The 26,839-nt window shown below is 44.4% G+C and overlaps 1 protein-coding gene across 4 annotated transcripts in view; it reads left to right on the top strand.

The window, feature by feature from the left end:
- Positions 1–4,358: 4,358 nt before the first annotated feature.
- Positions 4,359–26,839, top strand: part of FARP2 (FERM, ARH/RhoGEF and pleckstrin domain protein 2) — an 89,058-nt gene continuing 66,577 nt past the window's right edge. For 3 of the 4 annotated variants that reach the window (XM_054206042.1, XM_054206040.1, XM_054206043.1), the window contains exons 1-2: positions 9,421–9,490; positions 13,772–14,003. In XM_054206042.1, coding sequence (XP_054062017.1) covers positions 13,800–14,003 — 204 coding nt within the window. In that variant the 5' untranslated portion in view covers positions 9,421–9,490; positions 13,772–13,799. Of the gene's footprint in view, positions 4,469–9,420; positions 9,491–13,771; positions 14,004–26,839 lie in introns of those variants that run through there. The other variant, XM_054206041.1, reaches the window with a different exon arrangement.

The raw sequence follows: 26,839 nt of genomic DNA, 5'->3' as shown, positions 1-26,839 counted from the left end.
GCTTACTCCCTGGCGGCCTTGGCTCTTCAGCAAGGAATGAGGCAGGAGATTGTTTAAAGCCTCTTGTGTACCTGTTTCAGGTCGTTCTGAATATTAGGGTGGCCGGGCTGGAGATCACGTTTACACCGCTTGCTCCTAGGCTTTCCGTGTAGTTGACACCTGTGGATGAATTAGTCATACCTCTTTCTCTCTTCATAAACACTCTAATGACCTCAGAGTAAGTGACTGAGAGCCGTCTTGTGATGCTAGAAGAAAAGAATGCTTGGCATTTCGTTAACAAATTCTGCCAAAAAGGACTATTTCTCTTAACGATGCACAAAAAAGAGCTATTTCTCTTAACAATGCACTCGCAGTTTTCTATCCTAGGCAACAGTATCAAAGAGTCTAGTGCAAAAAGGGATGGAGTTTTTTTATTGCTTTATCTTCTACGAAAGCTGGAAATTAGTAGAATATCCTCACAAGACCCTGGAAGAAATGAAGTTCAGATACTTAAATTGTAACTTCGATGTCAGTTGAGTCCTCTGTTGTTTATGTCTTTGTAGAGGGCATGAATGCAGAGAAGCATCTTGTTTCCAGGTAACTACCCTGCACCGCACAGAGTCCTGTCTATCAAGAGGTCAACCAGACTTGCATGAGTCTTCCTGAGCATCTGGTATGGACATGGCTAGGCACGCCTCGTGTCTCTTTCATTGACAACTCTGTGGCATTCTTGCTGCTTTGTCTTGCTTCTGTGCCCCAAAGGAGGATTTCCGTTGGGATTTTGCTACCTTGTTTCACAGGTTTAGTGGTTAAAAACCATGTGAACAAAATATCTGCTAACTTCTGTTTATGTGTACAGAAAAAGGAAAAATGTCACTTTTTCTGCATTTTTCTGGACATTTAGTAGTACATCCTGAAATGCTGCATGCTTTACGGAATTATCTGAAACAGAGGGCAAGCAAGGTTGTTAACTGACAGTCTGGGCATTGTGCAAGAATATAATCCATGAAGGCTTTGGGAGGAATTGAAACTGTCGCCTCGGGAAGGCATTGTACTGGAATTCAGTACAAAGAACTACATGAAATTATATGATCTTCCCTATTTGCTGTTTTCCCAACATTTGTGTATGGAATAGTGCAGAAGGAGCTTAACACTGGGCTCCTGCTGACAGATAGTGAGAGAAAGCCAGAAAGAAACTCTTAAAGGATTCCTGCAGCGGACAGAAAGGTTTCACTTGGGTGATTAAAACACTTTGCAATTCAACTTGCTGTTGAGCTCTTCCTGCAGCCAGCAGTTCCAGAGTGCATTTCTCAGGAGAGTTAAAATGAACAGCTCTGCTAACAACTCGTTGTCTCAGAGCCCTGTTCCCACCATACCTGTCACCTCTTCCTGGAGATGCTTGATCGTGGCTCTTGGCTGCAGGACGTCCTACTCATTTGGACAGCCCGGAGGGCAGAAGGCTGGGACTGGAGTCTGGTTTACCAGCCAGGCGGGTGTCTTCCCTGGGCTAGAGCAGCCATGGGAACTCCAGCTGTGTCCTACTGGACTAGCTTCTGTGTGGTACCCTGCTGCCAGAAGTGCAGACAGGTACGGAGCACAGTATGCTAAAGAATCTCTTCATCATCTGGAAAACAGAAGGTGCTGTTACTTGCTTGTGTGTCCTTTTATATGAAGATTTGAACGATGCTGAAATCAGGCTGCTGTCAGAGTAACCAGGTGAGAGCATGTGCAGCGAAGTCAGATATGGCGTAATTCTGGGTCAAGTCCAGAACCTGGGAATGGAGGGAGTGTGAGGAGGAAGAGTAAGTTTGTCTAAGGAGTGGTTTGATGGCCGCCTTTGTTGACAGTGCAGCCCAGACAGGATAGGATTGCCGGGGTTTGGCTCATAGCCACATAAGGGTGTGTCAAAGTTTCAGGTGCATTGGGGAGTTTCTACGGTGTTTACCAAGGCAAGATCTTCTGATGTAGCTGTACGTTTGCAAGTTTAGTTTCGGTGCTTAAAATGCAGTAGACAAATGAAGCTCACTTCCACCCACAGGAATGAGAGCCTGTAAGTCTAGCAAGACAGAGGAGGTGTCCAGCTATGTCAGACAGAGAACAACACGCTTCTCAGAAACTACCTCTGGCTAGAGCAGAGGCGGCCCTACAGACAGCCTGTTGGGTTGTAAGAAACAGGTCCCACAAAGCAAGAAGTGCAGTGCTTTGATTGCTGTGGGAAAGACTGAGCTCCTTGATAGGAAAAGTATGAGGAGAGCTACTAACTCTGCCACACCTGGGGCTTACTCCTGCTCGCTTTCTTTGAAACCCGGTATAAATGGGTTTGTAGGACTGATGCAGCTAATTGTTTGTGCTCTAGTCTCAGCCCTCCTTGGATCCTCAGCTTTGCACATATCTTCTGGGGTGATGTAACCGGTGCTTGGCGCATCAGATGTAAGGTATGGCTGCGCTCCAAGAGGGGTCCAAGTTGCCAGATACAAATTTCTGCTCAACCGCATAAGTCACATAAAGGAAGGTTAGAGATACTTGTGTTATAAGACGTGCCAGCCATTATTTTTATAAGCGGAAGCCAAAAATTCATGGGAAAAATCCCATGAAGGACACAGAGGAGCTCCCAACCTATGTGAGGATAACTCAGCGTATTCTATAGAATGAGTAAATAAACGCACCCTGAGAGCTAATGCAAAACACTCATTTAAACTCTGCTGCTTCAACAGCGTATTTATTAAAAAAAGGGAAAGGCGCTGACAGTAAAATGCTTTGTTCAGAACATGCCCACTCCTGCGCCTTGTAATTTGCAATTCTCCCACTGTTTTAATGTTTTTGATTCACTTTTGCTTTAGAAGCTTTTCCATAAGGGAGAGTCTAACGCCTAGGTCAAGCTGTTCTGTAGTGGTACTTGCTCCGTGTTCAGAGCTTTTTCCGCTGCAGAGAATGTGTGGTTTGGCTCTCCACGGCTATGGCAGTGAAGCAGTTAGCTTGCTGACTGGCACTTTCTCTGGGAAGTTTGGAGCCAGAGCAAGAAAACTGGTTTTAATCTTCGTTTCACGCCCAGCAAATAGTCTCAGGCTGCTGACTTTATCCATTTTGAAACACAGAAAAACAGGGTCGCAAGAATGGCCGTGTATCCGACAGCTGGGCGCAGCCCCAGGCTGTGCCCGGGTTCTGCCTTTCGGCACCAGTGGGGAGTTCCATGTGCTGTTTCCTGGCACAAACAGCTGGAATAATTTGGTTTTGGGGCAGAGTGGGGAATCTAACAGTTCGCTGGTTTGCTAGCAGTTTACCATCCGGTCGCCTCGTTTTTTGAAAGGAACTTAAGGTAGCACAGTTAGTATTACTGAAAACCTCAAGCCAGGTTTATTTGGCAGTAAAATAATTGCCACGTTTATGTGTGATTGTAGATCCTCGATTTTTCTTTTAGTTCTGAAGTATCCTGTCTATGAAATAGGACTAGGCCTTGTTCTCCTTTATTTTTAAGATACTCTCTTTTTGAAACATACACCCTTATTAACTAGGCTTTTGTGTAGTTGTGTAGACTAAAGTTTATCGGAATGTGAAAAAGAAGCGATCTTTTTTCTTATTAGAATTTCAGATTTTGGGGGAGTGGTGGTTTCTGTTTGGTGGTGTCTTGTTTCTTCCCCCCCCAAACACTTAGAGGAGTTATTGATGTAGGTCTTTGAAGCACTGTACAAGTTGTGACTGGATTGAACCCCTGTGCAGCTCCTCTGAGGTAACAAATACTTCCCTGATTTTATGGGTAGGGAAATTGCATGAACCTCAATGAGGTGCTGGGTTTTTTAAAAAATAAAAAAAAGAGGGGAAGTGAGGGGGCGAGAAACGTGCCGCTTCAGAGATGCTTGGTTAACCTCACCGGGTGGGTTTTGCTGAGTAAAAAAGAGAAATAAATTGCATGGTTGTAGAAAAGACTGTTTCATATCTGCTTCGTGTTTAGGCTGTTAAAGAACTAACATCTATCGAAAAACTTAGGATTCGGTTTAAAGCAAATTCAGGGGGATTCTGAGGGTATGCTCTTCTGTAGTAGGGTGGATTTACCACCTGGGGGCAATATGGGATTGGGCTGTGTCTGTCCTTTCACGGCAGTTTTTGCCTGGACTTTGGTTTCAATGTTGAGACTCAGCAGCCGTATCTCTTCGCAGCTTGTAGCTTGTGTACGCTCTTGGGTTTTGTGCCGTTGCTTCAGAACGGCTGTTGGCTACAGACTGAACCTTCTGGGTAGACAGGACGTGTTTAGACAAGTACGCTGATCAGACTGAGAGAAGTTGCAGAGCAAGTGCCTGCGTGTGTGTGCGCGCGCGCGCGCGCAGGCATGAACGTATGCTGTGCTTAATTTGTTTGTTGTAATTGCCACTTTCACCATGAGAGCAAACTTAAAATACAGATACAATTATGAAAGTCAAAGCAGGCGATTGCAAAAAAGGATTGCATCCACTGATTTTTCCTGTTAGCAGGCTAGCAGGACTTTTTCCTGTAGGTAAGTGCCCACGCCTGTTCTAAAGAATTGGTTAACATTGAAGGTTTAATTCTAGGTCATAGTCTGAGGCTAGTGGACTTTGCACTTTATAAAGGGCAGTGTAATTGCTAGGTAGAGTGTGTGTAGAAGGACTCCTGAAAAACGCCCCAAAGGGGAGCAATGTGAAAAGTCCAAAGGATTACCCCTGTGAGAAACGCTATAGCATGCCTGGGGTAGGGGAGGCCAGAGTGGTTAAGATTGGAAGTGGACACCCCCACACAAAGAGTCTACAAGTTTCGGTAGCATGGTAATTAGGTTGTGTATTTGGTTTAGCAAGACGCTGCGAATGACGAGTACCTTTGACGTTATATCTCTGACAGTAGAAAAAGGTGTGTTCTGCCAGTTTTTGAAGTATCTTCCTTCATTGCTGTTGAAGAACAGTATTCCTCCTGTGCCTCCAGGTCAATTTTAGCAGTAAGTGAACCTGGTGAAAGAGAGTAATTCTGGAAAGTGATATGTACAGGTACGTCCATGTTACTCATTCTTTGTGCTGATCATGTGGATCAAATCTCCAGTTATCCAGCAATTCCTGTTCGCCTCGGCTCGAGTCTTTTGCCCTTTGATTTATGACAGTCAGCTTATTGATAAATTCTACAGTTTCACTCTCTTTCATGTTTTCCTACCATCTGGGGTACAAGTGGGCTACGAGTACAGAACAACGCCTGACTATAATTGCTGGAATTGGCTTGGTTTTCCTATTTGAGAAGTGGTCTGATGCCGTTCTGAGCTGTTAGGTAGAGAACTTGTTTATCGCCGATGAGACAGGTTGAGAAGTGATTCGCCAATCCGTGTAGACCAGTCTCTACTGAGACGTCTGAGTCAAGGCGGAAGGCAATCCAGAGGATAGGTCCGTGAGACAAGGCAACTAGTCTCCTGTCTGGTTCTGCTGCACAGACCATTACAAACTGCAGGGTACTTGACTGAGCTCTTTTGGGATGAAACGCTTTCAGACCAGGAACATGACCAGGGTAGTCACTAATTGTCATGACAGTCAACCTAAGATGTGAACGCATTTGTGGAAATAGGAATTTTTCACTTGGTGGACCTCTGAGGTGCTCTACAGCTGGTACTGTGACACCAGGTCTTCAAAGGTGATGGGAAAGAGGAGTGATTGTCCTGTGGAGAAAGCTAGCAGCCCCTGCAGTTAGTCCTAACGGATGCTATGCTTAGTCTTCGGTTAACAGTGTGTACAGGAGAGCGTTGAATATCTCCAGGTAGTAATCGATGGGAGAATTGTAGTACAAGGCACCGCACTAGCTTGAACCAAAGTAGGAGAATGGCAGTGAACTGTGGCATTCTCTGTGAACCACTCCTCCAGCCGGACTCTGGTGTTTCGGTTGGTCTGCCTGCAGTGAAATCCCTACCAATTCTTCTAATTCTTCTACCAATTCCCTACCAGACCTTCAGCCTTGGCATGCCTACGTGTATTGCCATTATAGAACCCCGGTGTAACATGCTAGAGAAGTGAACTAGCGGTGTTCAGCCCCGTCAAAGTGGGGAAGTGTGGCATGCATTTTATAAAACGCTGGCTTAAATGATTGTAACTGTTTCCATTCTCAGCTCTGCCTGTCTTCTGCTATAGACAGGAGGGGAGACGTAGTGTAGGATTTTGGAATTGCTTGCGTTGTTATTATGAGATAGGAGACCTCTAAGAAACAGAACTTTGTAGTATGTATTTGGAAAATTTGTGCTAACCAAATTAGCAATAGGTATGATTTTTCGGTCTGCAGAGTTTCGCTTTGCCATGATGAATCATTTGAACAGGAAGAAGCTTTTTCCAGCTGCTGTTTTTCTTGGTTGTATAAGAAGCCTGCTTTGACGGACTTTAATCATCCAGAGGGTGATTAAAGAAAGTGATGATATCATAGTGTCGTAAACGGGTAATTCTAATTGCCCCACTCAGGCCAAGAGGAGAATATGGTGCAGATTATCTGTAATGTTAGTTGAGTGAGTGAGTTACACCTCATTATCAGTTTGTTCTGACACTGCAGTCCTTCCAATAGCAGCATCTGACTTTCATGTGTAATGACAATTGTTCTCCTTCTAGCTTTGTTCTCTAAACTCCCTCCAGTTGTAAAGGATTCAAACATCCTGCCTGGATGGTCAGAAAATTTTCTGTCACAGGAGTTAAGGAAACTCAGAGGTCTTTGCGGATGGCTTTACAGAAGAACATATTCCTGAGTCCGTGTGTAGTGGGTTAGATAACCATCTGTTCCCTCTTTTACATTTCAGATTCACCAACACCGTGTCTCGAGCATGTTTTGCGTGTTCCCGTTGCTGAGCGTTTTTGTAAACGACCATGCGTAGAACAGAGGTTCACCTTGTTAAGGCACTTCCTATTTGTGCCCTATTTGGCTTTGAGCAGGAATCGCATCATCTGCTCATGGGCTCTTCCCTGCCAAATGATTCAGTGAGCGCAGAGGGCAGAGTTGTCATCTTCTGGCTTGTAAAAGTGGAGTCTTGTCTTGTGGTGGAAGGAAGTGAAGATGGTGGGTGGTGCCATATCCCTTCGTAGCCTGGTCCTGAGCATGTGAGTAGAAGTGTGAAAATGGGTGGTGACTTTTCTAACAGTTACCTGTTATAGTGACATGCAGGTATGTTACAGTTTTCTTACACACACACACACATATATATATCTAAGAAAACCTGTTACAGAAATGTTTTAGCATTTAGGCAGCAATAGCTGCCAGGTACCATCAGCATGGATGGCATTGTCTGCCCTGAAGAACTGGGAATGCAGGTATGAAAAGGAGAGACTTCTTAAGGTTCGGGTTCATGGCAAGTAAACCGGTCTCAGAGGAATACTGGTGTATCCTGCTAAAATCCTCGTGCTGTGATGGAAAATAATTTTTTTTTTTTTTTTTTGCCTGTGGTGGGTAGAAAGGCTAGGAATGAGCTGCATGTAGAAACAGAGGTATGAGGTATGTGGACACTTAAACAGGCAGAACCTTCAGCGCCTTTTCATTACTGGATTGTTTCAGTGCAGTAAATTACACGTGTTTCGCGTGAGCAATAAAAATTAGCAATATACAGTGAAGCATAACCAGCAGGGTGTTGAGGCTTCTAAAGACTGTACTATATCTGTAATTACTGCTTCCTCTCTCTGATTGTTGCCGTATGTTGCTTTCTAAAGTGATCACATCAGATTTGTTCTCCGACGTAGCTGGTTTTTTGTACCAGAAAAAATTTGTGCTCTTTTAGATGTTAAATTAAGTGATTGAAATGAAGATTACTCTGAAGTGTCTGCACTTTAAAGGATGTGAAACTGTATTAGCGCTTAAGCTGCAAATAAAATCGACTACTCCGTTTTCATTGCCTATGGAAGTGCAGCGCAAACAGTAGGCAAAACAGAATACTGAAACATCCTTTTCAGTAGTGAAAGTGCTTCAGTTTTTATGAATAAAAACACAAATGTTTTTATGAATGGAGTTATTTAAAATGCTGCATATGCTTTTGCAACTTTCCTAGGTTTTTTGTATGCATGAGATTCTTCAGATCCATTTCACTCTCTCAGGAGAAGAAATAATGGGATGTATTTTTAAAACCTTGTGTCTTTTTTTCTTTTTAAGAGATGAGAATGTTGCTAGTCAGGAATTACTCAACTCGTTGAATTTGTGAGTTGCTTCTTTCTTCGGGTAAGAGCGGTGAAGCTGCTCCAGGTTGAAAGGGCTGCTCTGCATGATTTATATGTTTTGTTAATATAAAAGCCATATGCTATGCTAATATCTTGTTTTTGAAAGTGTTGTGATAAGGTCGAGTTCTCAGAAACACGGTGGCTCTTTGCATTTCTTGCGCTATTGGCCATCAATCCTTTCCTAAAGACATACAAGTATTTCTCTGGGTTCTGTTGCCTGTGGTCTGGAAGAGCAGGCTATAGCGCGACGTGGTCCCTCGGGGTGGCCGGGGGTTGTGGAAGGCAGGGCTGTGTGTTCCTGTTATCCCTCACCCTCGGCATCTGCTTTTGAGCAGACGCAGAATCCGGAAGGCGCAAAAGGTCTATTTGGGTAGAGCCTTGTGCATCCTATGCTGAATTTCCTACCACGTTTGGTTCTTGGCTGTGTTGCCGAGGGATGGGCTTGCTGGCTGGGGAGCGAGGAGGAGGAGGAGGATGTTCTGATGGTCCCCTTCAAGCCTCGGGCAGCGCCCGATGGTCTGTGCTGGGTCTCAGCCCGTGGGTGCTGCAGCGCCCGGGTCTGCTCTCCCGCTCTGTAGCTCCGCAGCTCTTTTCTATTTAAATGTTGTCTGCTTGTGAAAAAGAATGTTAACTAAATGAAGACCTGCAATGTTCATTATTCAAAGCAAAACGTCTGAGATTTGTTGCCTGATTCTTCGTGACTGCATAAGGGAATGGAATCTTCCCCAGCGGAGCGTTCGCCTTGGCCAAGGGGCCTTGCTGGCGTTTTGTGGCCCTGGAGGGAGCGCGGTGGGCGCCGCCATCTGCGCCTCTGCCATTTTATCTTCCTTTTTTGGGGGTGGGGGTGAGGGTCAGGCCCCCTCTGCCCTTCGGCTCCGCCAGGGAAGGGTTTGGCATAAACATTCTTTTAAAGCTTGCAACTCCCAGTGCCTCCCTCATGCTGGAAAAATACACTTCGGCGTTTACTTTCCTTTTTTTTTTTAAATATAATCCTAAAAAACTCGGCAGGACGGACTAGACGCCGTTGCAGGGAGGAGAGGGCCATGGCTGCCCCGCGCGGTGCCCGGAGGAGGGGACCGCTCTCCCGTCTCTCCCGAGGGGGTGGGTTTCCCCGGGACTCCCGCAGCCGGGGCGCGCTTCACCCGGCGCTGACAGCGCTCGCCGGGGCCGCGGGGGGGGGGGCGCGGGGCGGCCCCGGAGCTCCTCCGCCCCTCGCCGCCCCGCCCCCGGGCCCGATCGGCCAATGGCGACGCGCGGTGGGCGGGGCGGGGCGGGGCCGCGGAGGGCCAGTGCGCGCGGGCTGCGCGGGGCCTGGGCGGCGGCGGCCGAGCCCTCGGAGCTGAGCTGAGGTGAGGCGAGGCCCGGCGGGAGCGGGGGGTTGCCGGCCGCCGGGCGGGTCTGGAGTGGGGCTGGAGGCCGGCGGCCCGGCCCGGCTCGGCGTCGGGCGCTTCCGCCGCCTGCGACCCCTGTCGTGCGCTGCGGCCCCGGGCGGAGGCTTTCGCGAGGGGGCCCGGCCCGGCCCGGCCCGCTCCGCCGGAGGGTCTGCGGGCCTCGCTGCCCCAGCCCTGAGGGCGGGGGCTCTGGCTGGCGGGCGGGGTGGGTCGGGAGCGCCTTCCCCAGCGCGCTGCTGGGGGCCTGGTCTGGGCGGCCTCGCCACTTTCTTCTCAGATGGGGAGTGTTCGAGCACTTGCGCCCCATCCCCTCCCCTCCTCGTCCGCTTCCCTGCCACGGACCCCCGCGGCTCGCCGGCGGTGCGAGGGGTTCAGTGCTGCGCCGCACCGCTGGTTCCCTGTGATCAATGCAAGAAGCGCTCCTGCACCCCCACTCTGGCTGCTCTCCTCCACCCTCCTTCCCTCCATCCATCTCCTTCCAGGCAAGCGTGTGGTCTCCGGCACACGGTGCTGCCGGCCGGTGGGGCTGGGGCACTCGTAGTCTTCATGCTTCTTCGTTGCAGTTGTTGGATTCCTGATGCATCCGTTGGTGCCACCGTGGTGTAGTGGTGCTGATGGGTTGGCATTGCCCAGTTGAAAGGGTAAAAGATGAAAGTTTTGCTTTTGGTGGACTGAAGTGACCTGATTTGAGAGTTCCTGCTGAGAGTATTTCCTTGCTGCAGGCAGTGGGGATCCCTTCCTATGGGAGGCAGGGATCACCCTGCTCACACTGGGGGGGGGGCTGGGAAACTGATGTTACTTCAGACCAACCTTCTGCATAGGTGACGGAGGGAGTGTTGTAGTGACTCTGTCACCGACCAAAACACAAAGTACGTGGAGGAGTTCCTTCAGAAGCCCTTGGTGTCTTGCATAGGCATATCTTCAGGTGTAAGCTGCCTTTCCAGATTTGCTGTTAGCTGAAAAACACTGTCTTGCTTCTGGGAAAATAAGTTTATTCCATTCAAGTAGAAGATAAAATTAATTGCGACTTCGAAGCTATTTCAAAAAGGAAACAAAAAGTACATAGCTACCTAAATTTTGTAAGTTTTGTTCCCAGCTGCTCCATTAGACTCACTTGGGGCCAAGAGTGACACTCATTCTGTTTCTGTGCTTCAGGGAGTTGATTTAGCTTTGGTGCCTCATTCCTGTTTATAGGAAATTATCAGGATAAGCACTGGATGCAAAGAAGTTCAGGGTGGGTGAATGCAAGGAAGATTTTTTTTTTTTTTCCTTTTTTTTCCTTAGAACTGTTAATATTGTGGTAACGTTGTATTTTACTTTTGCATTGGTGAGAAGGTAAATGAGACCTTGCTCTGGCTCGTCTGGGGTTGGAGGCTCTCAATGCTGTTGCATGCTTTCTCTGCTCTGCCCATAGATCCTTTTGTTCTTTCTGGTGCTTGCAACTGGTCTCAGGCTTCACTCTTCCATTTTCCTTCATCTTTTGTTTAGTCAGCCCCTTTAACTGAATCCCTTCCTAAGTCATGGCACAATGTGTTTTTTTTTTAAGAAATGTCCTATGTAGTCAGCTTACATAAAACATGGTATGGAACTGTAACTGGTGGTGAAACTGGAAATAGTGCTTGGCTTGGTTAATACTCCTCACACTTTTGGTTTTTGAGGCAGTTGGAGCAGGCCGGACTGTTTGGGGATTCGTAATGGTTGTGACAGCACAGGTAACGTGCACCAGGAGGGCACTGGCTGTGGCATGGGGAGATGCTCACAACTGCCACGCAGCGGGCAGGGCATTGCTATTCTAGGGGAATGTGGCTTGCTTCTGCAGATTGTGTTTTCTGCCTAGGTGCTTGTTAGACCTTAAAAATCAGACTATATGCTGGCTGGGGACTAGTCTAGTGGTAAATATTTTTGTGAATGTGTCATCAGCAAGACGCGAGGCCAGGCCCTGTTGAGTTCACTTTTCCTGTTAACACCAGTGAGGAAGGACTTTCACATCTGCAGTTTCTGCTTGGCATGACTGTGGTCTCTCCTGGCTGGTAATCAAAGCTAGTAAAAGCACCCAGGAGCTCCTTGTTTAGTCCGGAGTTGGGTGGCCTGCCTGCCTTGCCTTTGGGAACCGGCTGGCTTCAGCTGGAGGAGAGGCTGCTGAAGCCTCTCTGCTGCGAGACTGCGCCCTGCACTGCCTCGGCTGTCACGGCTCACATCTTTTTCCTTTTGAGGAACGGCAGTGTCTGTCCCTTCCAGTAGCTGTTTATTTGGAATGGGATGAATGTGTTTATGGAGCGCTAATTTTAAGAGCGGTTGTCTAATAAATAGCCTTGTGAGGAGTATAACTGATTTTGGGCAACTTCAGTTGCTCGTGCGCTTCTGAATGGCAGTAGCAAAATCTTACCATATGGTTAAGTTACAAGGTACACAGTATTGACGGGATATAGATGACACTGAGCTATGGTTTCTCTTCAGATTAGCAGTTAGAGTTGTAACCTGGGCAACCGTCTCTGCTGATTTTTTTGCTGTTGTGGTGGTTTTAAAATCTGTGACCTAGAAGTTTTTCTCCTCGGCTGTGTGGCCACACAAACTGGGAAGTTCGGTGAAAGGATATGCACAAAACAGTCTGAGAAAGAAACTTCCTGCTAATTTGTCACCTAAACCCGGTAGATCGGGCACTGGGCAGCGTATGAACACTTTTAAGGTTGAGATCATCCTTCTCGTGGTTTCTCGTTGCATGTGTCATCAGCCAGGAGGCTGGAGGCATCTCTCTAGTGGTCTTGAGCTGTGCTGCTCGGGCACGGCCCTGCAGCACTCGCAAGGGCTCCCAGAGACTGCTACGCCAAACAAGTCTTGTGGTAGGTGTAATTAGGTAGGAGGCATCTGTCTCCTCTGCTGTGATAAGTTCATCTGTACAGGGGTCTGCAAGCATAAAAAGAAAAAAAACAACCCATAATGTTGAAACCTACTGGTCTGCAAGCCAGGAAGAGATTTGACCACTCTCTATGTGTGCAAGGATTAAAATCTAACCTCCCCCTTAATTTTTAACAACATATAAGGCTGGCTCCGTTTAACTCCATGGAGCGGGCTGTCTACCTACTCAAAGCATAGAGGGACAAAGGAATGTTTTCATGATCTGCCTCTCTCCTTTTTAGACAAAACACGTTTATTACAAAACAATAATCTGACACTTCATTGAATTTTTTGTAGTGTGGTGCCCGTGCGAAGGCTGTCCCAGCGTCAGTATCCACATACTTTTGATTGTTCAGACATAGTGTGCTATTTGGGAAATGCAACCAAAAGCGCTGAGGAGCCTGTTGGTTTCCGTGTATGTTTCTGCTGAGCGCCATGCATGTTGTTGACAAATACTTCATGCCGGCAGTAGCTTTGTTGGGTGTCTTGTACCCTGAGCACACCTGCCTTGTGTTCATGTAGACCCCACTGCAATTCCCCTGCAAATATACCACTGCTCCTGTGATGCAGGAGAGCCGGGAATAGGCACACAGGTTTTTTTTCCCCCCATGTCAAATTAAAGATTTGCTCCGCAACAACTGCCACCAAACCATGGAAGTAAGGATCGTGGTGTAGAAGTTGGCCTACTTGAACTAGTGTAGATTTCTGTAATTGAGATTTTTGCCTACTGACTTAATCTGGGTACAGCACAGGTTTGCTCATAAGGTGCAGAACTGTTATCTGCGGCAGAAATCTGCGTTATGAAGGCACTGAGCTGCTAGCATTGGAGTAGTTACAGTTTTGCATGAGTCATCATTTTGGGGGATGAAGAAAGTTAATTGTTCCTGTTATCTTAGGGTGCGGTCTGATGTGGTAGCAAAGTCGATGGGACGGCTAGGTACCAGCAAAAGGCAGAGTCCTGCCTTACCCTCCCCTGCCTGCTCCAGGTAGCTTTTCTTGTGCTGTCAGCAGCGCTCACGCTGTTTGTGGCAACCTGGTTTAGGGAGCTAAATTGGCAGAAAAATTAATCAGAAATGAAAATGGCAGTGGGCGTAGGGCACAGGTTTGAGTATCCTGTTACCTAACCATGTTTTGGAGGTTGGTTTTTTTTTTTTTTGCCATATTTTTCTTCCCAGCAGCTGGGTTTTGACCGGAGTTTCATCAACTTTATTATTAGTTTTGATGGCGGGATGATGAGCATTAAGTAAGGACTTTGTGTGTGATTGTGCTTCAGCGACCAGTATTTTCATACGGGTTATCAGTGGAAAACTACCTTTCAGGCTGTAATCCTCTATATTCTTCCAGGTTTCTCTAGACTCTGCTCTGTTGAAAGATGGGAGAGATAGAAGGAACATACAGAGTCCTGCAGACTCCTGGCTCTCGTTTGGGTGTCCAGAAGACCACAGGAGTGAGTACCTTGGAGCCAGGACAGAACCTCTCTACTGCAATGGCATCATCACCTGCCAAAATGCACGAGCGGGACCTACCAATCAAAATAAAGATGTTGGACAACACGGTGGAAGTACTTGACATAGAGGTAAGAGAGTTTTAAACCTGATTTCATATACGCTTAGCCTCTGATAATGTGAAGCTCAGAGGATGTGCTGCTGTTCCGAGCTGGGATGTTTTGAGGCAATATCTGAATAAAGATTCCTGTAGGCATTTCACCTGCTTACAAGTAGTTAAATGAGTAGCACATCTTGGTTTTTTTAAATCTTTTAGGTATAACAGATGTTTTGTGTTTTTTAACAGACTTTAAATGCAAGCACACACTGTAACAAGAAGCTTTAACTGTTATTTGCTTTGGGGGAACACCAACTATGTTCTGCCAAACTGTTCCTGCTTTGAGCTTTGTCGATTTGGCAGCTGGGAAAGCAGAAGAAATGTGGGGTTTTTTTTTTAGTTACTACTTCTTATTAATTATTTTAATGGTTCGTGCCCTCTTCAAGTAAACTTGCTCCTATTTGGAAGCTTTTGATTGTTGCCACCATTTGAGAGGGAAGAACCAGAGGAGGGGCGATGTTTTTGATAACTTGTATTTAAGAGTATTCTTGCTTAGCAATTGGGGAAATCCGCCTTAAGAAATACAAACCATGCTCAAATTGGTGTGCTTCTGTTTTTAAACAATCAAAAATTTTTATTCTTCAAATTCTTGTCTCATTCTCAGCATTAACTTCGGACTTTAATTTAAGCTTGCCTAAAGATCTGTTGTTAGAAAACAGCTCTCTTCTAGTGAAGATACTCAGCTATGAGGTATTCCACATTAGTACCAAATTGACTTTATAATTAGCACTGATAGTCCTAGTTTGTTGCATAGACTTAAACAGCTTTTTCCAAATTGAGTGAAAAAGGTGTCTGTGGAGCTCTAAAGAAATAGTGGCCTTTGGGCGTGTCCTCTACAGATTGCTGTCCAGCTGTTCAGCTCTCAAACGTGAAATCTGATTATTTTTTTGTTTGTTTTTTATTTAAGTGTGAGGCTATGCCTGTGTTCTCCCACCTGAGGACACAGAGGGTACAGTAAACCCATCCGTCCCTCAATTACTGCATAGAACACAAAAGTTTTATTTTATTTTATTTTATTTTACTTTATTTTATTTTATTTGAATATTTTTAAAGAAACATCTGCTGACTTTGGTACTATTGATGTGGGATTTTTTTATTTTTTTCAAGTTGGTGTAGATGTTGGTGCTTATGTGTTTTTATTTTAAAAAAGAAGAAAAAAACCCAACAACCAAGCAACTCGTTCAACCCTGTAATTTTGAAAATAGGTGCAACTGTTAAAATCAAGAAAGAATTTATAACTCCTAGTTCCTGCTTTATTACATGAAGTCAATGACTAGAAATCTCCTGTATATTAGCATAGATGCTTTCCTTCTCTTCCTTGTCATATTTGTACCAATTCTGTCTCTTCTTCTCATGCAAATCACCCACTTTCCTCAGTAACCTTACCCTCGTCATCTTACTCTTATCTGGCTCTTTCTGACACAGTCAAACCCTGCTTTTATTGCCTTATCAAAGGCTTTTATTGCCTTTGATCTGTTACTGAAGGGAAATCCTGTGGCTATACTTGTCTCTGGCGACAACCTCAGGTTCCTTTTTCACCTTCAGGCTTGCTGATGCTTGAGTGGCCCTATGGTCCTGTCCTGGAGCTCTGCACTAGCTTCTCTGCTGTTCTCTACTTCTGAGCACCCTCCCTTGGTTCCCCTTGGTTCTCATCTGCACTCAGTACCGTTCGCTCCTTTCCACAATACCTTATTTTGTGAAACTGTCTTGACCTGCTTCTCCTTTGCCTGCTTGGAACAGTCTTGACTGTATATCCTTCCAGTTATCTCTTCGTTGCTCTCTGGCTTCCGTTGCAGGTCCTGTTTAGCTCCATCCTTAACCCCTTGTTTTATCATGCAGCACTTGGTTGTTAGTCTTACCACCGAACAGAAATTCAGTTCTTTATGATGTCTCAACTCTTGACTGTCTCTTGGCTCTAAATAAAATCATCCTTTGCCTGATGAAACTTAGTTTTGATATTTATGTGTCACATCAAGCTTCAAATGTAACAAAACCCCATGAATTCCTCACTCACAGTATTTTTTTGTCTCCTGTGAGTCTCATCTGTCTTTCCAATGATGTAGTTCCTGTTCACCTCTGATTCCTTCATTTCCTTTAGCGGGCCATCTCCTGCAGGTGTGCTGTACAATCTCTAGGATGGTACTGTTTAACTAAACAGCTAAAATTCATCCCATCCAGGACCACCTCGTTTCACACCTTCATTGTCGTGATCACCTTGTTGGTTTGAGCCTTTCCAGTCTTGCAGCATAGGTACCTGTTTCGCATGTTGCAGTAAGAGGGAACCTGCTCAGTCGTCGTTCCTAGCAGCTGCTGCCTGACCATTTTTTGCATTGCTCTGCTGCCTCCCTCTGTAGCTTTAAATGTAGGTTGCTCACCTCTGCTTTCAAGGTCCTTTAGGGTCCTACCTGTAGTCTCATGCAGGAGAAGGTGCTTTGCTCTGTCCCCTAACTGGGCCACAATGCAGTACATTTGTTGCTGCTGTTGTTTTCTCCCACCACAACGAGAGGTTTCCCATAATTAGGAACTATCTTAGTTTTCTCTTTTTACCTGGAAAGCACGCTCTGGTTACAAAATCCAAAAAAGCAGCTAAATTTGGGCAACTAGAGTGCTGAGTCCATAGTTAATTAGAATTACTATTCTTCTTTAGTTCAGGCGGAACTAAAGAATTTAGTAGTGTTTGCCTGATGAAGCAACAAGGAGAAGGGGTCATCCTTTGTTCTTCTGTAAAGCATCGAGCACAAAAAGGTGTGTAGTCAGCAGCTGTAGCATTAGAGTCCTACTAATACACTGCCTGTGTCTCCTTTCCTTTTTCTCTAAACGAGGGAGCAAATGATAGCAAACAGGGATGAGGTATTAAAATGTTAACACTCTGCCTCCTCATTTGTTTGGTGGACTGGTGGGGTAGCAGTAACTGACTGCTGTTTGTGATGGAAAAGTGAAATTTTTCACTCGGGGATTGAGGGCAGGAATTAGGAAAAGTCAGCCACATTTGCGGAATAGGTGGTGTGGGCTAGCACAGATGTGTTTTTTTAAAAGCATTGAGAGAAATTCATGATTAAGCAGCTGTCCTAGAGGGATTGAGGCTCTGATTGCAGTGCTGCTTGCCTATACCTTTTGCTTTTGCGTTTGTTTTCACTGAGTGTGGAAATGAGAGGGGATGTTGTATTCATTACCTGCTTCGTGGGGTTTGTGTTTATTGATTCAGGTCAGCAATAATTTTTCACTGTAGCAGGATACTGAGGCCTTTCTCATAGGTGCTGTTGGCACTGCCTTCTGACAGAGATGTAGCTTATGGCAAAAGGCATTTCCCCCTCCCCTTCAAATCATTTTCCCTTCTGTCTTTCAGAACTACGGCAAATAAGTTTTTACTTATAAAAGGGTGTGTCAGTGGAAGAGACTGACTAGCCACAGCGGTCAGCTTCTGGAAAGGGGCTGTCTTTTTGCAGTGCGGTGGCCCTGTCTACAGCCTTGCTTAGGAAACTGCCTAAAATGAGCCACATCAGCAATTTAACTGTACGGGATAAAGAGTAGCTGCAGTAACAATTCAATCCATGCGACTTTTCCTTGTTGTCCCCTCCTTTCTCCAAGATGCATTTAAAACATTTGCTCCTCTCCTGGCAGGTGCTGGTGGATACTCTTGTTTGGTAGCTCTTCCCTGTCATTTGGGTTTTTTAACTCGCCAAAGAATGAGACTAACAAAGTGGCATAACGGATGGGATGAGAACGAAAAAAGGAAAGGACAGTCTTTCCTTCATGTTATTGTTGTATCTAGACCAGTGTGTTAAAAGTTCAATATGGCTACAATCCACTGCCTTTTGTCTAAAATCCACTGTCTCTGTCTGCTCTCACCATCTGTACTGTAAGGTTTTCTTTCTAACTACGAATTTTGTTAGTAAGAGGGAGCTATTCTTTAAGGTACGCTGGGGCAGAGCTCCTCTCTGGGGAATCTTTTGAATGTTAGGGAATGGAGAAATGCTCAAATGTCTTCTAGAGTTTAAAAACCTCAAAAAGGTGTACTTATGGTTTCTCCTTTCCCTCCCAAAACAAAAGAGAATGAAACATATCCATCCAAAGCTAGCCTGCAATATTAATTATTTTCATGAGTTGTGTTTTTTTTTCCTTTTCAGAGCCAGCTTGTTTAGTCAGTTCAAATCTTGCATGTGCCATATCACGGGCTACCTGTCCTCTTCCCTTCAAGCTAAGTGTCCAAATGGGTGGTTTTGCAGACTATTAGATGAATGATTGGAAAATTCAGTTTAATTCAGACCGTCGGCACACTTCAAAGTAATCAGGGTTTTACAACAGAAGTTCTGCCAGCTTTCCTGATTTTCTTAAGGGATTAAACTTGGAGGGCTTTGATCTGCATAAAAATATGTCAGAATCTTACGTAGAAGGGTCTGGGCTGGGTTTAATTTGCCAAAATGACCACTTGGTGAAATTATACTTGTCTGGTGCTGGTTATGGAAGACAACAAAATGTGCTGTAGCAAAGGATAACTTAGGCTATAGGAATTTAGGATATAGGAAGTTGTGATTTATACTTGCTGAAAGCTTTTATGTTGATTGGTGGTAGAGTTGGAAGAGGAATGTATTACAGGGACAGACTTCACGCTATCAAAGACAGAGTACAGTGGGTGCACCTGGGTTAGAGGAAACAAGGTGTCTTTTTGTATGGTGTAGTTGGAAGGAGAGTGGTACTGATGGTAGGTGAGAGTCTGGTGCTGTCTTAAAATCCTGGTAAGTAAAATAGCAGGTTTAGTCAACAAAGTGGTCAGACTTGCCACGTCTTCCAGCTGCTTTCTGTGATGCAATACCTTTATTTTGGGAGCCTGTAGAGAGGCAGACTGTAAGGTCTGCCCCTCTGATCCAGTCTTCTCTTTGCGCTAGCTTATAAGACATTTAATGGAATTGCTGCCATAATGTGATATTTAATATTTGGTCTATATGTTGTTCCTTATGTAGGAAATAGGTGTGCTTGCTTTCTTACGTGAACTGTGCTCTATGCTATGAGGAAGTGTTCCAGAAAAAGAAGTTTAGATTAGTATACTTCAAGTTTACCAAACTCTGTTTGGGGAGAACAATTGTGCGTACTTCCTCTTCTCCTTCTGCTTGAACGTAAAATAAAATTTGGGAGTGAGAAATACTTACGCGTTATGTTGTAGTTGAATTTTTCTGTATTTTCACCTACTGGAGAATGAATTCTGTAGAACTGTAATAGTCATCATAAAATCATAGCACAGTTCTTAGCACTCAGCAAAACCAGGTGGGTCTGCCTGTCTGCACTACTCAATGGAAAACTTAAACTAGAATTTTTTCTTTTATGCTATTCTTTGTCAGGTTGCTTTGAGCACACTAGTGTGTGCTTTCTTTCTTAATATAATGAAGTAACTTGCTTCTCAATAAAACGTGTTAATAGTATGAGTTAACTTTATGTTGATATGAATTTGCCTTAGATTTCAACTAACTTGTGCTGGGATTTCGGTTTTGTCCTGCAGTCTCGCCATGCTCTGAAGTGAAGTAGTGTTTCAGGCTTTCTCTGTGGGTCAGTCTAGTGCAAGTATTCTTGTGCCTCGGAGCAAATGCTTTTTCATTTTGTTGGGATTTTTCCTCTTTTCTGTATTTCACCCAGGCCTGTTGTTTCCTTGTGCGTGACTCAGTTTCTTGAAGGTGGTTGTATCTTTTCTCCTTTTCTGACCAAGTACGTGGAAGACAGAGTGTGTTCCGCATCCCTGAGGCAATGTGTGGTGGTGTCCCTCTCCTTCTGACACCAGTGGGCTGCCTGGGAGAGAAACGCGTGACCCCACTGCCATTCATGAGAAGAGGCTAGTCAAATAAGGTTACAGTTTTCCCCCCCTGTATTTTCTTATTAGGTGTTGTCCTCTCACTGCTGGTGTCTATTTTGGAGTTTACTGATGTACCCTGTGAAACTTACTATTATATTGCTACAAAATTTAAGTGGCTTATTGTATACTAAGTTGAAAACAGCTACTTGATGATGACTCTGATAGGTGGTCAGCAAAGACAGTATCACTATATGACTCTGGTCGTATATGGCACTGCAACACTGACTGTATATGGCACTGGAACAGGTTGCCCAGAGAAGCTGTGGCTGCCCCATCCCTGGAGGTGTTCAAGGACAAGTTGGACGGGGCTTTGAACAACCTGGTCTGGTGGGAGGTGTGGGGTGGAACTAGATGGTCTTTAAGGTCCCTTCCAACCCAAATCATTCTGTGATTCTATGATTCTTCCTTGGCTTATTTAAATTTATAAACTGCATTATTAAAAACGCAAAATTACTTTCTCTCCGTATGTTTAGAATAGAATAACTATGTTTACTTATTCTGGTTTCTGTGCAGTTTGCAGCTATCCGTAATTGATAAGGTCTTGTGAAAACAGCACCTCTTCAGATGCCCGTTGTTTCCGACCAGCCGTCAGAGCCCACAGCTGTCACTTGCTGCAGTCGGGGGCCCTGAAATCAGGAGCTGGGCTGGGACTGTAGGAGATTTTGAGGGCGGCGGCAGAAGCAATCTGACAGCTTGTGTGTGCCTTGTGATTTCCCATGGTTTGGAGTGAGTGTTTTTAGGTTGTGCGCACTGGAAAATGCTGCTTTATCAGTAACTTCTTACGGTAGCGTTAGTACCCTTAAGAACTTTGTTGGGTCTGAAGCAGAAATTATGCAGCTTAAAATGCTGTTATTGAGCAGTTTTAAGTAAGAAATATGTCTGTTAAAAATGGAGGCCATGCTGTGGGCACTGGAAAACATACACTCTGAAATGTTCTTTGAGAGAGGCTGTCCTTGCTGCGGGCCATGGTGAGCCCTGAGCCAGCATTGCCGCACCGCAGCTTTTCCAGCAGGATGGGGCAGCCTGCCGCTGGCTCTCTGGCAGAGCCAGGCTCCAACACGAGCTGCCCTCCTGCCTCTCCCTTCGCCTGCTTAGACCTTCCTTTCATAAAGGCTTTTTTCCCTCTGTGCTGTAAAAGCATTAACAGCTTAAGTATGTGGGAAGTGGGAGGACAGGCTGCTTCTGAATCCTATTAAGCGCTGTGCTGAAGGAATTGAGATGCTGTGTTAGTCAGCTCGGTGTTTTTCTTCCCTGGCTGGGAAGAAATAGTCAAAATTCCAGAAAGAATCATAGCCAGATGTTTGTCATTGCTCCGGTTTGACTCTCCTAAATATGGCAAATAAGCTGCCTTAGGACTTATTTTTGTCTGACCTCAGAAGAGAAAGTTAGTAATTCACTATTTAAAATTTGAAGTTATTATAGGGTTTAAAAAGAAAGTAATTGAAGCTTTAGAATTTGTGTACTGTTTGATTCTATGTATTTTTTTTAAACTTGTTATTTTGTGTTTGGGGGCTTGACTTTTTTGATGCTATGTAGGAATGTGGTATTGGGTGGGGAAAGGTAAAACTGCAGCCATTTTATTGACAGACATTTGGGGTGTGTGTGGTTTTTTTGTTTGTTTTTTTTTTTAAGGCAAGATGTAAACTTGAATTGGATTATAAAAACAATTTACTGCTTTATGTTTCTCTGGACATTAGGTGTCCCACTATGTGAAAAGAAAATTGAGTTATACTGCAGCAGAGGAGAAACAATCTGAATATTCCTGTATGAAAATATGCACATATTGTAACTTAAAACACAAAACCATTTAGTAAAATGATCAAATGTTATCACATCCTTGAAATATGGCTTTAATAGATTGAACACATGGTGTGCATAGATGAAAAACTTCTCTTGTATGGGTTCAGAAGAGCAAATTGAGGAACACTGTGAGAGACACATTTGCTTGTTGGTGTAAAACTAAACTCTTTAATATCTCTTTAATTTATCGTAAGGATACTGAGAACTTTCTGTCTGTAATTGTTTTGTCTGAATGAGATCTGAGAAAGTAAACCAGTGCATAACTTAATGGTCTTGGCATACATGCAGTGGTACAGTTCTAGTACTTAATTCCTTTCGTGTGCTTTACAAAGTAACTGATGCACAACCTTGTAAAGGAAAAGCTGTTACCTGTTATCTACCTTACAAATTCAGATAATGTCACCACTAATAAAGAAAGGAAACACAGTTAGTTTCTTAAACAATTCTGCAGAGTGCAGGTGTTCATTTCTTTGTTTCATCCTCTAGTGATGAAGGATGGTGAAAATCAGCTGAGATTAGTCTTATGCCATTCTATCCAAATAATGGTAAGAACTGTTGTATTGAAAAAAAAAAATAAAATTCTCTGGAAGCCTCGTCTGGGTGTGGGTGACATTCAAAGTTGGTACCACAGATGGGTAATTCTGTAGAATATATAGAGCCTGAAAGGGGAAAAAAACCAACCCCAAGAAACAACCCACAGTCAGCTAAAGACAGCTACAGATATGCAGCGTGCTGAGGCAATTCAGAGAAACTTTAGGTTAGTGCTTACTGACAAAAGGGACTTGATGTTGAGCAAGGATGGCGTCACCTGGTACCCGACAGTGTGCAGAGCCTTGTGAATGTGCATTTAAATAAACAGGGTTGCAAAAGCATACCTATGTCTCATCTGTTTCTCCTTGCAGCAAAACACATTCCTGGCAAGGGCCATGCTGCCTACTTGTGTAAGAGGGAGACCGTATAAACGGAATATATAAAAAAAAAAAAACCTGTGCTCTGGTGATGATACTTAGTGTAAAAAAAATTACTTTTTAAGACTGTGATGTGGCATATGGAAGGGGCAAGACCTGTCTGTCTGGCAGAGCAGACATTCATGAATAAAAATAAGAAGTTTAAAAGAAAAGGGGGAAAAAAAAAAAAGAGTATTGAGCTGCCAAGTAGTCTAGATTGTGAGTTTGGAGACACTCCTGGAAGTCTTTGAACAGCTTCTGCATGTGCTGCTGCCCTGGCCTGAGCTGCGTGGTCGAAACCCATTGGTACAAAATGCAGAGAGGAAACAAAAATCGGGCTGTCTAAATTGGACTATATTGCTCTTTAGTAATATCTTTTCACTTGTAGAACTTCTGATGCATTTTTGACATGCTTGTAGCTCTGTGCTTGGGTTTTGCACACATGCATGTAATTTGGAGCGCTCTTGTGATGGTGAAAGCAGGTTTGAAAACTTGGCTTAAGCAGTTGTTTCTGCCCAGCCTCATGGCAGAGGAACAGGAGTTCCTCTATTATTTTAACTATTAATGCCTCCTCACTGCTCAGGCAAGACACACGATGGGAGCTCAGTTGCAGGCCTGCTTTCCCAGCAGCGAGATCCGGGCTGACGTGTTTGACATCTCTGCTACCTGAGCTGCTCCTCTCCTCTGGCCACCCCTGGCAGGGGGCTCAGGCACAGCACTCGGTGGAGTCTGAGCACAAAACGGGAGTAGTGAAATACATGTATTAGTTTGAAAACAGGAAAGAGGACTTTGTAGAGACTTTGCATTAGTCCTGTCCAACATGTGCTTCAACTGAAATCATGAAGGACGAGCATCACTGTGCCCCTCAGCCCACTTCTTGGGCAGCTAGCCTGAAGGCAGAGGTGTAGGACAGACTCCTGCTGGAAAGGGGGAAGTTAACAAAGCTTCAGCCTTACCTAATCTGGCCTGTAGGTATTTATTAACCCATCGCCATGGTATTGAAGCTCCGCTCAAAGTACAGTGGGGAGTGACGTTAGGACAGCAGGTACAATTTCACTTCTGCACAAAACGAAATATAGTTTTGTCCTTTCCTGTAAAAATACCTAATTTGCATAAGGAATCTTCCGTGATTGTCGTATTTCCTTAATGTTTTAAACTGTTTCCTTTGGACAGGCTTCCTCAAGCAGTGTGTCAACCTGGAGTACCATAACCGCATGTAGGGAAAGCCCAGAGCATGATGGTTTTGAGGCAAAGGCATAATTAACGGAGAAAGACTATCAATTTTAGTAACTTTTTAATGAACTTTTAAATGATTTTTTTTTTAATATGAAGTGATGCAGTGCAAAGTCCTAGAGTACCTACAGCCTATGTGCATGAAGTGGCCAGGCACGGTAGAGAGAGTGGGTGTAAGGAGGAGCAGTGGTTTGCACAAGTGTGTAGGGTCTTGTAGCAAAGGTGGGGGGCGGGCAGGGCAGGAATTGAGATCATCAGTCTTTTAACTTCAAGTTTCTTAGCTTTATTATACTGTGTTACTACTTGTATGAACAAAGCAGGTGCTTAGACGTTCTGTTATGAACCTTAATTTCTTGAAGTGGAAAAAGGCTTTTTTTGAGAATGTCATACTGTCCATTTTGACAGCAGGCCATTTTTATAACTGGGCACTTTCATCTGTCCTTGGTTATGTCAGCCACCAAGTTGTTTAATGTAGCATGCTGACGAGGCTGAGCCCTTTCAAACGTGTGCTCAATGTTTGAGGAAGGCTGTCAGTGCAGTGTTGCTCTGGCCCTTTGCAGATTATTTGAAATAGTACGTGTTGTAAAAACTGTCCCAGCATCACAGTTAGCACAATTTTCTGGCATTTTGACTGCCATGATCTTTGCCTGAGCGTGGGATCAGACACCCAAAAGCAGCTGCTTTCTGTGATACTGTTGCTGCTGTTGTTTGAGTGTTTAATTATTAGCAAGCATCAACTCTGGTGCCAAATTGTCAAGCAGCAGAATGCTGCGAAACTCTTCCCAGTGATATGGTCCTGGGTTTTAATTTGGGTGACTTACCTCTTCCCCAGGTAGTCTAGAGCAGTGTATGAAGCAGGGGTGCTGGGGGGTGCATGTTTGTATTTTTCTCTCCAGGCAATGAAGGTAACTGAGAATTTCTGCTCAATGCCCCATAATTCTTATGTGGATCTTCTGTGAACTGTTTATATATAGTGCTTGGGGACCACATGTTGGTTGAATGCATAACTGTGGTGCTGTTTTGTTTTTCTCTGAGCACAGTGTGTTTTATTTTAAGTGCTCCAGGTATTTCAGCACGAGAGCACTTTTCAAACTTGGGACCATTTTTTGTCTCTACAAGCTCCCTACCTAAGTATACGTTTCCCAGTCTCGTTCATGTAATTCTCCCCCTCCTGGGGATCTTTTCCCATGTCAACAAATTACTGTTTTCCTACTTTCAGGCATCCAGCAAGTCTAGCCACTCTGGAAAAGCATGTTTGTTGGGTAGAGCTGGTTCATTTGGCAGTGAAGGGCTTTAACACTGCTTGAACCTTTAAATGATCACAGGTTTTAAAGCTAACCTTAATTAAATGAGCCAGAGGCTTACATTTCTAGAATAATTTGTGTGTCTGTGGATTCTGTTTAAAAAAAAAAAAAAAAACCAACAAAAAAAACCCCAAACAAAACAAAAAAAACAACCCAACCCCCCCCCCAACCCAAACAAAAAACGAAAATCACAACAAAACCAATAACCAATCACTGAAATCTTAGGACAAAAAAATCTTGGGAGGGGAGTCTTAGAATTTTTTTTCAAACGAAAAATTAGGCCCAGTGTCCAGTGTAATAATGTAACTTAAAATACCTCAGAAATTTGTATTTGTTATTTGGTTTTGCAGCTTCCATATTTGAGTAAAATGGATTTCAATGCCATGTGGAAACACCACGACACACAATATTAAAAAAAAAAAAGTACATTTTCACAATGAAAATGTACACTATCTGAATCCGTGAAGAAATTACAAAGTCATTTTCAGGGTGGCGGTGTATTCCCAAATTTTGGTCTGTGCCAAAGAAGTGCCGTGCGGCTGTGGATGTCCATGCTGCTCTAGCGGCGGTGCTCTCCGGCGCCTGGGGCTCGGTGCCGGCTGCGGCCGTGGGAAACCAGGTCTGGCCATGGGTTCGGCTTCCCCGGGGGCAGCTGGGAGGTGCCGGTGGTTCTCCAGCACCATGTAGAAAGGCTGCCGCTGCAAGTGGGAGACCTCGGGGAAACCATGCTCCCTCGGGTGGAAAAAAAAGTTTAAAAACTCCAAAAGTTCCTATCAGTGACTAGGGTGGAGAATCGGAAGAATTTTCGCACACCTTTCGCGCGTGCTGGGTTGACTCCCATAGCTCTTGGCCCAATTCTGGAAGAAGTCAGGATTGTCGTCTTCAGTAAGCGGCAGGGACAGCCTGCGGTGGTGTGAAGCTGCGGGGAGGACCCTGGTGCAGAGTCAAATCCCTTGACACCCCAGCTGTGCAGCCGTTGCTCTGTAGGTTGTTAAATGCCCTGCAAACCCTTTTTGGTGTTGGTAAAACAGCCTGTAGTTGGGACATGTCAGTATAAAAGAGTGAATAAAACAAATACGTGTATTTAAAATTCAATTTTCTTCACAAAGTATTAAAAGAGAAATCTAAATGAAGCTGAAATTTATTGATAAATGTTCAGATAATCAAAATGAAATAGTATTTCAGTCGTATTTGGCTGAGCGTGTGAAACCGTAGTCTGATACATCTGTTGCCAGATACCCATTTTTGTAGGGAGGCAGGGACTGTTTTCATTTGAGTTATTTGTTCTAATCAAAATTGAAGAAACTAATAAAGTACTGAAAAAGAAGACAGTTATTTCTTACTTTTCCAGTCAGCGGATTAAAACTAGATGTGGACCCATAAGGTCGTCTTGTTTTAGCCCTGAAAACAAAAAGTTAATGAATGGTATTCGTTGCCATCTGATATTATTTCCTTCTTTCTAATAAATGTGGTTTAAACATACACCGTGTATTCATAAATGCAGTTTTTGTTTATATGTGGCATTAATGATCGTTATTAATAGGGAGTTTTGAAGGCAGTTTTTACGTATCACGCTGCATTTGGACAGAGATCTAACAGATTACAAAAGGGCTGTAGATAAACAGAGCTATAAACTCACTGAAATGTTTGTATATTTCTGGTTAAGAAAGGAAGTAACAAGTCT

This window comes from Rissa tridactyla, chromosome 6 (genome assembly GCF_028500815.1).
Source record: "Rissa tridactyla isolate bRisTri1 chromosome 6, bRisTri1.patW.cur.20221130, whole genome shotgun sequence".
In the NCBI taxonomy this organism is placed as follows: domain Eukaryota; kingdom Metazoa; phylum Chordata; class Aves; order Charadriiformes; family Laridae; genus Rissa; species Rissa tridactyla.
This window is presented reverse-complemented; position numbering and strand designations above follow the sequence as displayed.